Below are 18,176 nucleotides of genomic sequence, written 5' to 3' on the forward strand. Positions count from 1 at the left end.
AGGAGTTCACTTTCCTGTACTACTTCGGTTCTCCATAAACAATGTCCGTTCAAGTTCTGACCAATCACAATTGTTGTGGCCTGTGTCAACAATTTCTGAAGAGGTGCACGTCATTATATTTAATTTATATTTCTTTTTTGGGCCATATTTTCCAACCTGATTTTCAGGTTGAGTCAGAGGGACAGGACTTTACCTTGTCTTGGCCATGTTCAAGTTAAGGCCTAAAAGTCTGGCTAGATTGAATCTCCTCCAGGTGTGAATATAGTGTGAACCTCCTATATACACATGGAGTGCAACTAAACAGGACAAACATAAATCTTTTCAGGACTGTAACATCCCAGGACTTGACTTTGACGTCCCAGGAGGCTGTACGAGCTGTGAATGTGCAGTTGTCACATTTGAAATCTTGACCTCTTCCATAACTGCGAGAATACTGAGCTATATCGACAGTTTCCGTCTAAATGGCTCTTAGCAGGACAGCCGTAGACACCATCAATAACGAGACGTCAATGATGGTGCCCAGTAATGTCCTTAATGAGATACATTAGCCAGGCGAGATGAAATGGAAGGGGAGATCTACAGAGAGAGATTTGATCAGTTGGTGCAAGACCAAGGGCTTTCAATGAAGGCGAAATCTAATCAAAACTGAGTGACTGAGGGAGTGTCTGTCTAACCATCTGCCAACGAAAATCCATAACCCATCAGAATGTTGTGATGCCGAGAAGAAGCCCCATATGCTCACGTTCAACAGGACCAAGCGGAGCATCGCCCATCCCACCCACGGCGAAAAAGCTCCATGGCAACAGGCAATAAAACCCATCAGCGCTAAGTCCCATCGCGGTGCAGTCTATCAAGAACAGAGCCGTGCCACTCCCCCCCCCCCCTTCCACCCAGCATTCTGAACGTCCTCTCTGATTAGAAACAACCCAATCCACGATCCTGTGATGGATGCATCTCAATATTAACTGATTACTCTTTGAAAAGATGCCTCAAGCTTGACAACAAGCCTCTTCTTCATCTCCAGTCGGCAGTATAATGAAAACAAGCAAAGCGGAATATGCAATCCATTCTAAACCTTTAGATCCTGACAGTTATAAATGACCAAGCCAAACAAGGTGACTGTGCAGGAGAATTTTTTTTTTCTGAAGGTTGTCAATAAGGAGGTTTTGCCTTTTATTGCATTAACAGTGTCTGCGCTTAACAGTAAATGCTAGAACACTGCTGTGAGTGTTTGATAGCACTTCATTGCAAGTGTATTAGTGGCCAGGTGCTAAATCATCTCAAAACTACATTTTTGATTAGAGTTCCATCACTCCAATGTTCCACAGCCAAATTCTTTGGGTCATGTTTACAGAGCATGGCACTGGGTGTTGTGACTTTAAGCTCATGTGCAGCTGCTTCAAAGCTTCCTGTTTTATTTCATGAAGTTACTGATTATAAAGGGAGCAACAGTGTACCTAAATAAATATATATTATCAATATGTATCAACAAGTACTAATATACATCATTGCAAATTAAATTGTTGCTGTAAGAATTAAAATATTGCACCAGACCTTCACAGGGCAGCAAACACTCACACCTAAGGACACGGTTTGAGTGGCCAATCCAACCTACCAACCTGTGTTTTTGGACTGTGGGAGGAAACCGGAGCACTCGGAGGAAACCCATGCGGACACAGGGAGAACACACCAAACTCCTAGTAAAGAAATTATTCATTTTAATTCACGTTAATAAAATAAGACTTTAGGTCATTTAGGTCCATTTCTATTGGTCCATTATAAGATGATATTTTTAAAGGATGTCTACAAGGTTTTGGTCCAAAACAGATCAAATAACAAAAAAAGTCTTAGGTGATGTGAAATGATGTGAAGTATTAGTAAATGGCAAATCTGCTATTTTTGATGGGTAAAAATAAATCTGTGTTCTTTAAACCCCTCTAGGCAATTTCACCAGACTGCTGTAGTTCTCCTGCCCAGATGCCAGAGGTTGCGCTTTCCAAATCCCAACGAGTGCTGCAGTGCATTAGCCAAGGTGACCTCCAGCAGCCACAATGAGATGAATCACAAAGAAGACAGCCACTCTGTCCCAAAGTGCAGTTTTTCAAACAAGTTTTCTCAGGCACATAACACAGCTGTGCTCATGCCTTGGGTCAAATGTTTGTTATTAATCACACTCTTCACAAATTTCTGTTTATTTATTCTAGTTGGAAAATGAAACAAAATTGAATAGGGCACATACATTAACACCTATAGGCAATTTCACAAGGCGATCTACTCGACGTGGAGTTTGAGGACCCTGAGAAACCTGGTGTTGTGTGGCAGTGACACTACCTCTTATATTAATACAGCAAGACTTAAATATTAGAAATCTCAATGTTTTATAAATGGAGACATTTCTGGGCAGTGGAGTGGCACTGCAGGTAGTGTCTATGCTACACGGCTCCAGGGTCCTGGTGTCCTAGGTTTAACCCCTCCCTACGGTCTCTGTCTGAGAGGAGTTTGATGTTTTCCTCTCATATATATATATATATATGCAGAGCTGGATTTCTAATATGAAAACCCAGGCAGCAAATATTTCTTTCAGTCACTGTACATCTCTGTTTGTTGCAAAAAGTGTGGATTTGTTTTAGTTTGTAAAAAGTCATTTGCATTTATGAATGTTCTGAAGAGGACGTTTATTTTTAAAGGCTGTGTCCAAAATGGTTCCCTATTAAATATTCCCTTTATTACTCACTATACCCTGCACAAGAGGAAACTGAATTCAGGGGGCCGCGAGCAATTTCAGATACCAAACCTCAAAGTGGATTATGGGTATGCACTATCCATCAATGTACATTACGTTTTGCAGTGCATTGTGGGATTGTAAAAGTGGAACCCCATAATGGTGCACTTTAAAGTGAATAGGGCAGTTTCTACTACACTGTTTAACATGTGACAGCTTCTTATTGGAATCTCTACCCAAGTGTAAATTAGTGTTTTCATTGGTTGTTTTCCTGTTTCAGTGCGGATATAGGCGGGGTTGGTGTTATCTTTGTCTTTTAACCCTGATGAAGGGCTAGGTGCCGAAACGAGTTTGTATTTAATTAATAAAAGCTACACTCAAAAAAAGGAACCAAGGAGGTTGTTTGCTTTACTAAACAATTTACTAAATGAAAATATATTGGACTTATGTAAGTTATTTACGTCTTGGTTGAGTACCTAATTCATTCTTGTCTGATTTACATAAATATGGAGTTTTTGGGTGAATAAAATGTGTTTTGTTTGGTACAACTAAAATATCAAATATAAAGTGGTACAATATTTCAGTCACTGGCTTCTACTGAGCATGCTCAATTCCAAACAGAAATGAGGAGCAAGGAGAAACATGGCTCCATGGGCATAATTTCACTGAAGCAGGCTGAAAACTGAATCCATCTCCATCCACAAAATACATGTAATAAAGTTCTTTTAAGATAGAAGATATACATTTTACCACTAAATATCAGCAATATAGGCTTATTTGACCATTTAATTTGTTTATAACTTTAAATGTTGCTTGCTAGCCTGTGCTGCTGAAAGTAATTCCCTCTTTTAAAACTATTTTTAGCACCCAGAATAAAAAAAAAACAACAACAACCAAACTAATATATCCCCATGTCATAAATAATCACCTCTCATGCATGGTAATTTTTGTTTTTTTTTTACTTTTGCGGAATAACCATTTAAATATTTGCCTTTGTTGGGGCATCAGTAATGTTGTCAGGGCAGTTGCTGTTCAGAATTTTGATGTAGTAACCAGTAGTAAAGGAGATTATAAGCAGCTCAGCCTTTGCCGGGGAGCAATATATTTGGAGCTTACAGTCCAATTGCAAATATTTCAACTTAAACTTTAGTTATTTGAGCTGTTGATCATAATGTGAATTATCTTGAAAACCACCATGATGCATTTTAGGACCCTGGTCAGCACTAGAATCGCTGAGAACCACAGCGATCATTTACAAAAACAAAAAATTATGATAAATGACTTGCAGCTATGTACATTATTTTTAGTTACATATTCCACAGCGTCCCAGCTTTTGGAAATGGGAATGTAGGTATATTTAATAATCACACATTGACTGCTTGATGATTGCTCTTATACCTTTCCAGTTGTGTCCTTTAATACAGTGCTTTGTCCACCTCAGAATGACATGTGCACCTGAAGAGCATGCATCGCCAAGTCTTTTTACACCTACTTAAATGATGACCATGAGAAACTAGCGAAAGGAACATGAAACATGGTAGCGTCAGTGCCTTGCTAGTGGCATCATTTGTTGCTGGTATGAGTAAATGAAGCAAACGGGTTAGATAATGCAACAGTGTCAGAAATGGTGCTGTGTTTGCTAAAAATTAATTTGTCCATATGCAATACTTTTCAACAGAACACAGATGCACATGGAGCAGACAGTTGTGGGAGTTTGGTGTCATCACTGAAGATGTGGAGATCCTCTATGTACTGGTGATCATTGAGTTTGACTATGCTATGTTGTCTGGCCTGATATTGCCTCAACCTTCACTATCCACAAGAACTGAGAAGCACCTTCGAAGTGCTCCAAAAGATCATCATGAACCTTAATGCAAAGATTACCACCAGAAGGTGCAGTTCCTAAAGAACAAGCTTCAAATGTGAGTAGTTTTGCAAAAGGGACTTAAAACATTTTTTGACTGCCCATATGCATTAATGGCTGGTTACTTGTAGGTTCTCAAACATAAATGTATTGGCTGCAATCTATAGTCAACAAATGCTTCTGGTTCGGTTTTTCATACAAAAACAGTTTTTCTCAAATTTTTTTCGGTCCCTTTTGCTGCTAAGGAGTGGAAGAGCATCTAGACAAAGCAATAACAAATGGCCCAAAGACTCAAAATTCACTCAGCTGCACTATTTGATCTCCTTTGGAAAGAATGCTCCCTACAGTAGAGCTATTCCTACAGCAGTTCAGGGCTCTTTCTTAAATCCTCCACTGACATTAGAGGCGGCATTTACATTACCCCACCAAGAGCTCCATCCATGGGAGGTCGTTGCCATGGCACCGCACCCTGATGTTGCTTTCAGATGCCTTTAATTATTCACAACCCCATGCCTCTGCGATGCGGGAACATTCTTGCCTGCTGCTGCACCGCCACCAATGCCATTGCTGTAAGCCAGGACCGTCAAAAGTTTGGGAACGCCCACTCGTCCAAAGTTTATTCTGAACAGAGAGGTAATGATGGGAAATTTGCCCCCACCCTCTTCTGGGAGGGCTTTAAACTAGATGTTTGAACATTGCTGTGAGGATTTGATAGCATTTAGCTTCAACAGAGGTCAGATTCTTATGTTGAATGTAACCCAGTGTTTTTGGAGCTCCAGGTCTCTAGAGAAGTGTGTCTAATAGCACAGGTTTATCCCAATATGAAATTATAACAGGTACATAAGCAATAATAAAGCCTATTCAAGATTTAACATATTCATGAGTTCAAGTCTTCTGAAGTGGGAAGACAGCTCATTAGTTGCTCTTAAATGAGTTACAATATCCTCAGGCTTCTCCAGAGAAATGCCGTTACACAAGGCCCCATACCTAATGAGGCTTTACAAGTGACATTTGAATGGGATCTTAGCGGCTGCTCCTTTATTTTCTCTCACAGTTGCTCTCCGATGTGCTCCCTATTAAAGAAACAGTGCAATATGTAGTGAGTTATTAGTTTTGCCTATATGCTTAAAAGGAGCAATGAGTCATTTTGTACTGAATCCAATTGTGTTGTACTCACTGAATGAACATGTTCCATAGAGCAGGTCCTCCATAGGTTTACAGAAGCTCTAAAACATCCAGGACACTAGGTGCCTGTATATTGCCTCTGTCACAGTGTGGAGAAGAGTGATAGGAGAAAATTGACTGGTTGCTCATTTGTTGGTGATCAACAGCTAAATTCCAATGGGTGTAGTTATCATTTGCACATGACCTATGTAGTTGGTGATCTGGGGAGTTGAGATCCATCTGACAGCCAGAAAAAGACCCAAATGTAATGCACAAGATAAGTGGTCATCTGTCAGGTGGTCTAAAGAATTTTCAGTATGTGTTAGGTGTACAAAGTTTTTGAAATGCTTTGTTTATCTATTTCTGTCCTCATTTTGTGGTAACTGTTACTGGCAAAATATTAAAAACAACCATTGCCATTTTATTCAACAAAAAACAACTTAAAAATAAGACTTTATTCATCACTGCATTCGTTATGAAATCCATGAAGAAAAAAAAAAGAGATGCAAAAGCTTGTACATTGATTTGTTCTGTTCCTGGGGATAATATTGTATCCTAAAATGTGTGGTGTGTTCTCCCTGTGTCCGCGTGGGTTTCCTCCGGGTGCTCCGGTTTCCTCCCACAGTCCAAAAACACACGTTACAGGTGGATTGGCGACTCAAAAAGTGTCCGTGTGAGTGTGTGTTGCCCTGTGACGGACTGGCGCCCCCTCCAGGGTGTATTCCCACCTTGCGCCCAATGATTCCAGGTAGGCTCTGGACCCACCGCGACCCTGAACTGGATAAGCGGTTACAGATAATGAATGAATGAATGAAAATGTGTGTGAGTTTTGGTTCAGATTATTTAAATATTTAATTGTTAGTGACTGTGAATATAGGTCAGTTTTAATTTTGCCTGTTGTTCAATGTAACAACTGCTAGTACAGGCCTTTACGCAACAGTTAGTTCTGACCAAGTAATTTGTTTGAACAGTGCTGGGAGTGTAGGAGTACTAATATACAGTTTAACAGCATTGGGATTTCGAACTCTGCGTGTATCTCTCTGTTTTACTTTTTTTAATTAAGCAAGATTAAATAAGATGGCGTTTTAAAGAGGATATACAGGTAAATCAACATGATACAAAGTCGTTGCCTTGCAATAAGTTAGTCCTACACACAAAGAAGTCAACGAGTGTGCAGGTAAATGTGTTGCTTAGCAACAGTCCAGCCCCAGTCCAGTTGGGGAACTATATAAACCATTAAATAAACAAACAAATTGTGATCTGTTGTCTGTTATTACATGGCTGAAACTTGTAAAAAAGTTTGTATGAACGCACTATCACACTCTAAGGTGTGCTTTTACTTTAACAACCTGGCTTTGATTATATTTGGTGTTCTGCCTACAACCAAATCACAGCTTTGCTGATAGTCAGTATAACAGAACAGCTTTAGATATTGCTTAATTGAAGCTGGTTTGTCATTCTGTAGTCAGATTGTCAGACTCACAATCGTATTAGGAACTCTGTCTTGGCATGTTTTGTATATGAGAAAAATGCCAAAATAACAAAGCTAATGCACTGGACAAAGCTTGCTGGACTGACTGTGGCATTTGGACAAACCCCAATTGACTTCCAAGCATATGGGATCCACTGCATATCACAGACAAAACTTCTCCAAGATCTAAGCACAAGATGGAGGCTGTAGGACTGACAAGTCCTAGTTATGTGTAGTTATATTTCATTCATTTTATTATTTGTGTTATTTTCCAGAGCCTAATCACTTCCTAGGCATTAACTGCTGTAGAGTTAAGTCCCTTTATTCCGTTCCTTCTTTCCCCAAACATACAAGTCTCCTGCTGTTGTATAAAATCTATTCTTATCACTTACCAAAGCCTCAAGCCATCCACTTATCCCAAACAAGTCACTCCAATCTATTCCAGAGATAGTTATTCACTACATAGTGAACTACGAGTTGAATTGAGACACGGTTCCAAGCTTAAAACAGAAGCCAATTGTATGAAAATAAAGTCAATTTGTGTGTAATATATGAAAGACAACACTCTGTGTCTGTGCTTTAATGGAGTCTAGCGGAGCCTTGTAGTGGATTTGAAGCTGTTAGTACCGTAGAGAGAAGGCCTTATGCCAGCAGATAAAACACACTGCTGTCTGTCTTATCTACTGGAGCATGCTTTTAATGAAAAATACAGAAAACATCAGGGGTCTGAATGTGTATAAGACCGACCCTCACGGTGTTAATAACAATAGTGTGAATGGCATGTTTTCATTAGTGCCTGTGTCTGTATCGATATTTCAGTTAGAAGCATGTGTAATAAAGTGAGTAGAACCGAATGGAATGGAACGTACACAAAACAGAACAATAGAACAAAGGCTTACATGGTTTGGGACATATTGGAGAACGATAGAAAAGAATAAAGTGCAATGCAATATAATAATGGAGACTAGATTACAGTAGGGTAGGAGGGGATTAAAGAGTAGAATAAAATAGACAAAAGTAGAAAAGAACGGAGTAGTTTAGTCTCTACACAAAAATGAAGCCAAACATTAAGACACTGAAGACATTATTAGCTCATTAGTTCATGTCTTGGTCTTGGTTCATTGATGTATAAACCCAATTCCCAGAAAGCAGGGCCAGTACGTGCAAAGCTAGTAAAATGGAAAAGTACATAAATACCATTTGATGAACTTTGTTGCAGTTTTCCCAAATGTTTTGTCTGCTACATTCTCCAAATAAAGAAATGCATTTAGCACGAATAACGACGTTTTACCCGTGTGTTCCTTCACCTTTCCATTCAACTTAATGACCGTTGGTGGGCTGAAGACTCCGATAGTTAGTTCATCTGGGGAACTGTTTTAGGGATTCAAAGCTATATTTTGCTCCTTGACCTTTACACACAGGTTTCCTGAATGTTTTGATGATGGTGTGCAGATGAGAGGAAAGTCTTTTTTTTTTTTTAATTGAGTTAAATACCCTGCAACTCTGCATTGTGTCTCAACTGTTTGGTTTGTTTACCTTTCCTCCCACCACTCACCTGAGCATGATTATATCTCATTTAAAAGTTTTTTTTGGGCACATTTCACAATATTTCCTTTCTTGAATTGCCTGTGTATCCATTTATGCTGGATTTTGTAGGCACTGATTTCTGTAGAATTATATATTCACAGAAACAACGAAGCTGAGAGTGGAAAATATTAAACGACTTGTTAGAGGGAATGATTTAACATCTCGTTATCTACAGGAACGTACGCGGAAAAGCAAGCCGCTGCCATCACCTGCATTTTTCATCCAGCGGGACGAGAGTGACGAGGTGTGACAGAGCCGCCTGTGGAGCGCCTGTCAGAATTCATACCGGCATTAATAGATCAAACTCCCAGGCAGGTAATTCGGGAGGTAATTCACTCAGAATCGCAGGCCTGTTTTTGGCTGGGTTTCTACCATCAGTGTCGCGTAGAAGAGGAACAGGAGGAGGAGGGGGGGCCACGGCGGATGAAGAGCATGGCAAAAAGGGGTCATAGAAGGAAAGCATAAAAGATAATACTTCGCTCCTAAAATAAATAAATAAATAAAGGAAGAGAAAATAAAAAGCCCAACTATGCCCCCTGATGGTGGCTGGTGGTAGGGCCTACACTGTGGCAGATGCTGCCAAATGGCAGTGCGCTTCTCTCCAGCAGGTTTCCTCGGATCCAGATGGTCAGGGAAACCCCTCGTTTGGCTTCTTTCCGGCTTAAACACGGCACTAATGCTTTGACAACAAACTGGCAAAGCTGCATCAGGTGTATTAGAAGAGGGAGAATACTGTAGTTCAATTGGGTATAGTTCACAAGTCTACTCCAACTGCCCAAAAGGGCAATACCAATGAGCTTGCCCACATTTTACTGCGTCTACTGTTCTATCTGGAAAGCGTAGAACATTGCTGTGAGGATTCGATGGCGTTCAGCCATATAAATATTAGCGAGTTTCCATACTGGTTCAGGCCCACCAAAGATTGGCTGGGGCTCTGTCAGTCCAGAGAACACAGTTCCACAGCCTAGTGCTTCATATATCCTCATTGCCTGCTGTTGGGGCATTCTATGGTGACTTTCAGTGGACATCTGTCTAAAAAGGATGAACTTTAAATTACTATATCACTCATTGGAACAAGTCTGGACTGGACAATGTATTATGTACAAGAACACCAACACTTTCTTATCACAAAGTATAAATGTTTTTATCAACACATCATCCCACAAACCCCCTCAAAAGTTTTACTACTGAAAAAAGAACAAATTGATCATTGAACAAATATAACATTATTTAACAAAAAAAAAAGGCACAAGTATTGTGTCAACAAGACCTTTGACATTCTTAAAATACTTTCTCATACAGCCAACGCAGTCTTTCTTCCTCTACTACTGATAAATCTCTCTTTACAATACAGTGGTTAACAAAGGAACAAAAAGGACGTTTTCCATGGTTCAACCATTTTTACAAAACTTCTGCACAATTCCATTATCAACACGTAAAAGTCCTGCAGAGAGGTTAGAAGTGAAATGTTGTTCTAGAGGAACCTGCTGAATCAGAACCAGACACTCGAGTTTCGCATTGTAAAGACGTGAAAAGCTCACAGAAAATAACAATTTTAAAGTCGTGAATACTCTGATGCTAGAGACGCTATTTCAAGAATTTTAAGATTAGATTTTTTAATTAAAATATCATTTGTAATAGAGGGAAGAATGGAATTGAACTGCTTTTTTCTGACATCGCCATGTAACCCTCTGCCAATGTATTTTACAATGTAAAGTCATTTGACTGTTTCCATACAATGAACCATTTCAGTTAAACAGCCCTGGATAACATGGCTGATGTCACAGTGACGGAGCTCTGCAGAAAGTTTGAAAATGGGAAAATTCCCCATCAATCTGCCACTTTTTTCTATTAAGCGTGATTTGATTCTCAGAATATGATTTTATCATTATTATTATTAGATTTTTTTTTGGACCTAATATTAAAACTGTACAATAGGTTGGTTTAACTGAGTGTGAGCAACACATACTATTACGAAACCATCAGATACAATTAGGTATTTATTATGCTATCAGGCTGCCACCAGATATTTTACAACAAATGTTATATACTGAGTAACCTCTAAATACTACTGAGTTGGCATCAGAGAAGTGAATGCCAGATACTGTTTGGTAAGCACCAGGTACAGGTATTATTTTGTGAGCCCAAGATGTCAGGAGGTGAATAACGTACTATCAAGTGAGCATCAGATACGATTAGAATCTTAAGGTCATGTGGTTATTTCAGGTGTGCGCTTGATGGTATCGGGTGTTCACATGATATTACTTTTGTCAAAATATATATTTTTGCCCTTCGACAACATGATGAAAGTGTTCGAAGAGGGCTTTACGGCTTGGGGAAAGAATTGGGACATTTCCTGCTTTCTGACATCACTAATTCTACTTAAGATAAATCTACCTGAACGCTTCCTGAAACAGATCCCAGCTGTTCCCTGAAAAATAAAGCCACTGTAGCACATCTCAGTTCATTTTTCTTATTTGGTCTGGCTAGTTAAAAGGAAATTCCACCAATTTTCCAAAATTCAATAATTCAAAATGTAAACAAAGTCACAGAGATGTTAAAAGCTTCATCGTATAATAATATACTGCGGGTAGAATTGTTTACACTGATGGTGAGAGGAACGGGACTCTCCAGGAAAGATATTCAGTCGCGTTTAATTTTAATGACACCATAGATTCCTGCTTTCTGCTCAGCAACATGGCCACAAAGTTAAAATGTATGGAATCTTTTCTCTGTAGCGTATCAGAGAATGTGTCCTCCCCAAGAACATCGTCTCCAGAAAGGAATACACATAAATCTTGGTGCGGTAGCTGATTCTTGCTGCTGTTCAGCGCATATTTACTGCAATACACTTACTGCTACTTCAGCTAGACCTTATATGGAATAAGCAGCTCCCAGAGCATCATCAAAAATCATATATAACTGAAATTCAAATTTGAGCCATGGGCTCAGGAATAGACTTTGGGCCCAATACCATGGTTTTAACAATATCAACATTCCATATAACAACATAGTAGAAATATATTTCACTTGTGGTCTTGGATAGTAAATAAAATGCAATATCTATGATGTAAATATTGATATCTGGTTTCATTCACCACCACTGTAAATAAGTCATAAATCAGTAATAATGTGTAGAATTTTGTTTAGATCATTCTGTAGTTGGGTCCCAGGTGATATCCCAGCCATGGTGAGGCTAAGGCCAAGAGCCCAAAAGAGCACAACTGACATCACCGTGTCTGGATGGATATGAAGGCCCCACATCTGCCCCTTCATAATTTTCGTCTGTGTGGGCTTTGGTAAGCTTTCTCCTCCAAAAGTGTTGAACTGTTCAGCAGTGAATTGAAAAGAAAATAAAAGGTTTAAAATAAAAGACTCTGAATGAATTGGTTTACATATTAGTCAATTCAATTAAGCAGAAATTTAGAAGAAAATTGGTGAAACTGCTTTTTTTCAGCATTACAGATGCTTAAAAATTCCACTTGCTCAAATAGTTTGTTGAAAAAGTGCAGCATACGGTGCCATGGACATGGACAAAAAACAAACAACAGAAAACGTACACATTCTCTTGCTCCACTCTCTCAATCGCACTCTCACATTCAAACACAAAAACCAGCAGATTATTTAAAACACCCCACCCACAGTCTTTTTTTGTTGTTGATGTTGTTACCATAAATAAATTAAGCTCATTGATTCACATTCAATGTGTTGTCCGTCTCGTTCACATTCAGGAAAGGATCAGGTCTTTAACTCAGGGCTTTCCTCAGCAGCTCCAGATCTCTGCGTAGGGGTGGATCTGTGGGTGGGGGGCAGTTGTACTCCTCCATGGAAAGGGGGATATATCTCTCTTGTAGGACCACTCCTTCCTGTCCCTGACTGATTTGTAAAGTCCCCCACGGCTGAGGTGTGGGGGACCCATGGAAACCAAAGAAGACTAGACTTCCTAGAAGAAAAGAGAGAAAAGATTAATTTTTGTTATCTAGCAAAAGCTAATCAGATGAATCAGATGAAGCTAAGAGCATGAATCAGGTCTGCATCAATTACATATATATATAGATACACACACACACTACAGTTATGTTTAGATGACAGATTATATTTTTTGTATGAAATCTCACACCAAACTCCCTTATACTCTCTCTCTCACACACACACACACACACACACACACACACACACACACACACACATTTCCATGTTTGAGCCATGCACTGCGCTCTAGCATTAATTTACTTAATTAAAGCTTGTGTCTGATGCTAAAGTTCTCCCTGAAACTTTTAGTCAGCAAATTAAAAGACTATATTCATTCATTCATTATCTGTAAACTCTTATCCAGTTCAGGGTCGCGGTGTGTCCAGAGCCTACATGGAATCATTGGGCAGAAGGCAGGAACAAACCCTGGAGAAGGTGCCAGTCCTTCACAGGGCAACACAGACACACCCACACATTCAGTCACACCTACGGACACTTTTGAGTCGCTAATCCACCTACCAACGTGTGTTTTTGGACTGTGGGAGGAAACCGGAGCACCCGGAGGAAACCCACATGGACACAGGGAGAACACATCAACTCCTCACAGACAGTCACCCGGAGCGGGAATCGAACCCACAACCTCCAGGTCCCTGGAGCTGTGTGACTGCGACACTACCTGCTGCGCTACTGTGACGCCCTAAAAGACTATATATATATAACAATAAAAACAAACAAACAAACAAACAACCTACCTACACTGAAATATATTTTAAAAAAAAATAAAAAAATATGTCTCCCTCTCGCCAGTTTGTCAGGTATATCACACTACACATTTACCTCCTTCTCAAAAATACAAGGAAGTACTAGCATTTTAACTTTATTGCTGTGATTCTATTTTCAAACTGATAGATTCATTACTAATATAAATATAATTCCACTCTGTTAATCTTAAATCGATTCTTTTATTTAACATTTAAATATTTGTTATTAAAAGTTTCAGTCTTAAAAAGGGACAATGCGAATAATCGTGATTCACTTCAGGTGCAACAGAAAACATCTAATTCCGTTTTTTTTAACACCATATTCCTAATATGCACAGAAAATCAGTTTTTACGTATTTTACCACAATAAAAATAAATGTTGTTTTGTATATCGATATATCAAGGGTGAGACTGGCACTACAAACTTTCATCCTTTGACAAAACAAGAAAAACTACAGTTAAAAGCACACCTTTCCCCTGCAAGTCTGCAACTTTGGCTGCTCCCAGTGCAACCAGATACTGCCCGACACTGGCAAATCCCTCAGGCTGCCCTCTGGAGGCTAGCAGGACAATTGACCTGAGGAAAATCACAACAGCTGGACTTAGAGAAATATCCATTACTTTAGATTCTCATTATATTATATTGGTATCTATTGTATGATAATAATTAAAATATAATTACACACATTTAAATCAACTGTCCATAGAGAATCACTGCTTCTCAATTTTTCAGGGTAATTATTCCACAGTGACTAATCTAAACCTTTGCCATCCTTCACACACAATACAGACAAACCTCTGTGGGCACTTGCTCATTCAGCATTACTAGTAATTCAGGACATTTAAAGTGAGATGTTACCCATATACTCCATTAGCAGCTTCCCTTCTAGAAAGATATTGGAACATATTTTGCTTTTGGATTTGGTGGCACTCAGCAACAAATTGATTAGTGAGGTAGAATGACAAGGGCATCTTTTGTCATCTTACCTCGCTGGAATCCCAGATTTGAAATGCTGCTCCATTTTGGCGTCCATTTTGGGAAAAAGTGACTGCTTTGTGACTTTGCCAGTGCAGGCATCTACACAGACCATGAGAAAGCCGGTCTTGGTGAGGTGAAACTGCTTGTCGTTCACCTGTGTCATGTCAGAGAATTATTCAGCAGGGTATGAGTTGATTAAACACTTACCATGTGTTTATTGATCAGTATGGCAAGCAGCTAAAACTGTTGTTACTCACAGTGATGAAGGCTTGAGTGTCATTATTCTGCTCCTCTGCAATGCTGAGGGACCTGATCTGGGTTTGGAGGTAGCTGATAGTTGGGTCACTTGAGAAGGCCAGCTGCAGAAAGGAGAAAGACATTACAGAATAAAATCAAATATTTTTCATAACAATATTTTAAAAATAACACAAATGAAAACACCAAATTATGGAGAAATGGAAACACCTCTGGACTGACGAATTAAACATTGTCTGGCAGTTTAACAGATGACTCTGGGTGCACAAAGTGAGGTTCATTAGAACGTAATTTAATGAATATTATTTGGAGGAGCTCCAGTGTCCTGCACAGATCCCTGATCCCCACCTGAATTAGCATCTTTCACTGGAATAAAGTGGAGTACTGTGAGCCAGGCTTGAGCCCAGCTTCACTTCTTGACCTGATAAATGAGCACACACCAAAACCTTGAAGAAAACTCTTTTTAAAGTGGAAACCCATTGTTTTGGAACGGGATATCCAACAAAGCTCATACAGATGTGATCATCATGTGATAAACAGTTTGAACAGTAAAAACGACAGGCTCTGACTGGAAGGGGACTGACCTTGGAGGCTCCACATCGGCTGCAAGATTGGACCGGTCGGGGCATAGGTACTACAGCGCTGGGCTCTCGGCTATGTTTGGGGTAAGCTGCGGAGGTACAGTTGCCTGTTTGTTTGGTGCTAGTGGTGGCCATGATCTTCACCCTCTCACAGCCTCGGATGGAGCAGTAGCTGTGACCGTCACGTCCGTACCGTGCACGAACGTAAAGCCACAGGAGCCTGGTGGGGAGACAAAGTAATAGGTTGGGCTTCAGGACCCTCTGAAATATCATCTCTAGTTACCAATGTCTTATAGAGGTAGTAGCTATTTAATACTAGGTACTATAATCATGTCAATATCAACACGATAAAGGAAAAGACCAAGAACAAATCTCTGCTGAAATAATACAGACAGTCACACATGCATGTCTGAACAAATGTGATTTATACAATATCTAAAAGGTTTAAGACACATTCTAATGAGTGATTTCATTCTCTTTCACTGGTTTATAAACTTCCTAAGACTGTGTTCATATATATATCACACATCTATAAGGCTGTAATGCACAAATTACCCAGTGGACTTATCGAAGAAGTACTTCCTGTCCAGAGATCGTTTTTCTAAGTCTGTCAGAGAGGAAACAGAGCCGTAGTCCTCCATTCCGTCAAACTTGCTCTGCCGGTCATAGATGTCCGATATCACCTGGAAGACTGTGTCGGGTGGATAGCAGAGGCCTAGCAGAGCCCAGTCTCCTCTGGAAAAGCAGGATATTAACACAAACTCACTCTGAACACATTTTATGGTCATTTCAAGTCAATAATGGCTTCTAAAATTAATTTTTAGTGCCTCAGCTGAAATCAGAGCCATTATTGCTTTTGCACAGCAGGTAGAGTTCTGAGATAATGTGGTTATATCCACTGGCGCCGGCAGCTGTAATCCTTAACCCACCGTGTATACATGTTTTTTTTTTTTTTTGGTATTGTTCATTGTTTTTACACATTACAGCAGATGAGTTGGTTTTTAAAAGTTGCTTGATAATGAGTTGCGATTTTTGGCTGCGTCCACTCTGTCCACAAATAAGCCCACTCTGCCAATATTGTACTATGTACCCCTCCACCCCCAGCTTAAAGTGTGCCCTGCACAAACTCCTGCTTTCATTGGAACCTTCCAGATTGCTGAAAATTCCTGTGGATGTTTCTTGTTCGTACTATGAGTTTTATTTTTAGCAGCACCACTGGTTATAACCTATGCATGATAAAGTCTATGTGGATTATTCATAACACTACGCAGTGCTAAATTGGTCTTTTGTATTAAAATTAGGGAAGACCTTACTTTATTACATTTAGCAGACGCTTTTATCCAAAGCGACTTACAATGATAGTACAAAAAATATGAAAATTAAAACACTGAACAATGCAACATTAAAAGAATATGTCTATACGCATCAGATAGTTATACTGGCTAATGCAGGTGTTCTCTAAAGAGCTCAGTTTTTAGGAGTTTCTTAAAAGCGGCGAGGGAATCCGCTGCTCTGGTGGAGGTAGGCAGCTTGTTCCACCATCTGGGAACTATGGAAGAGAACAGTCTGGATTGCTTAGTGCGGATGTTGGGTAAAGCAATGCGACGTTCAGTGGAGGAGCGCAGTGGCCGATGCGGGACATAGGCCTTTAGGAGCAAATGCAGGTAGTAGGACCTTAAACTAAAATTGAAGTATATTTCAAGAAGATCTTCAGTCAATCAGACTGATTTGATACTTAGGAAATGAATCAGAATTCTTTATAGTGTTGTTGATAGAAACTTGAGGTCTACAGAGATTAATGACTCTAAAGACAGTGACAAAAAGCCATTACATGAAATGTATACTTTTGCAATAGTTTTGAGATTTTGGTCAATTTACCATCTTTTACAATTAAAAAAAATGCATGTCACAGCTTTGCATGCAAAACATTTAAAGGTTAGATGGTCATCAATAGTCCTCAAAGAATACTTTTTTTTCCAGATTTATCACATTTCACCTTATTATTACTTACCTTCACAGGTAGTCATGGATGGTAAATAAAATGTCTATATTTGTACATTGGTATGTCTATTGTGATGTCTGGTTCCATACTCCACAACTATAAAGAAATCTGAATCTATAATCAACTGTTTCACATCAAAGAACTCAGCACAAGAACTCATTCATTCATTGTCTGGAACCGCTTATCCCGTTGAAGGTCGCAGTGGGTCCAGAGCCTACTAGGAATCATTAGGCACAAGTCAGAACACACACTGGAGGGGGCGCCAGTCCTTCACGACACACACTCAGACCTACGGACACTTTTGAGTCGCCAATCCACCTAATAACGCGTGTTTCTTGACCGTTGGAGGGAATCGGAGCACCCGGAGGAAACCCACGCGGACACAGGGAGAACACACCAAACTCCTCACAGACAGTCACCTGGAGCGGGACTTGAATCCACAACCTCCAGGTCCTTGGAGCTGTGTGACTAAAACACTACCCTGCTGCACCACCGTGCCCCCCAGCACAAGAACTGAACTATGCAATACATTCTATATGCAAGTGAATCCTCTTTAACTTTTAAAGAGATTTCAGCATATTCCTCACCCCATATCCAAAATTCAAGGGAGAATTTGCATTACATTTACATTTATGCATTTGGCAGACGCTTTTATCCAAAGCGACTTACAAAAGAGGATCTAACATTCGAACTACAGCACAAATTATACAAAATACCTTACATTCAGTGCAAAAGATTTTGGAGGGAAATATGTTTTAAATCGCCACAAACCAATCCTTTTTCTCCCATGAATCTTCTTCATGTTATGTAACAGTTAT

General features: G+C 39.6%; 1 protein-coding gene across 1 annotated transcript in view; it reads right to left on the reverse strand.

The window, feature by feature from the left end:
- Positions 1-9,960: 9,960 nt before the first annotated feature.
- Positions 9,961-18,176, reverse strand: part of LOC136676856 (cell surface hyaluronidase-like) — a 50,227-nt gene continuing 42,011 nt past the window's right edge. Inside the window, exons 19-24 of the mRNA XM_066654123.1 lie at positions 15,912-16,091; positions 15,360-15,576; positions 14,778-14,879; positions 14,529-14,674; positions 14,012-14,118; positions 9,961-12,751 (exon numbers count right to left, since the gene is read on the reverse strand). Of these exons, the coding sequence (XP_066510220.1) occupies positions 12,555-12,751; positions 14,012-14,118; positions 14,529-14,674; positions 14,778-14,879; positions 15,360-15,576; positions 15,912-16,091 (949 nt within the window). The 3' untranslated portion in view covers positions 9,961-12,554. The remainder of the gene's footprint in view (positions 12,752-14,011; positions 14,119-14,528; positions 14,675-14,777; positions 14,880-15,359; positions 15,577-15,911; positions 16,092-18,176) is intronic.

This window comes from Hoplias malabaricus, chromosome X2 (assembly GCF_029633855.1).
Source record: "Hoplias malabaricus isolate fHopMal1 chromosome X2, fHopMal1.hap1, whole genome shotgun sequence".
Taxonomy (NCBI): Eukaryota; Metazoa; Chordata; class Actinopteri; order Characiformes; family Erythrinidae; genus Hoplias; species Hoplias malabaricus.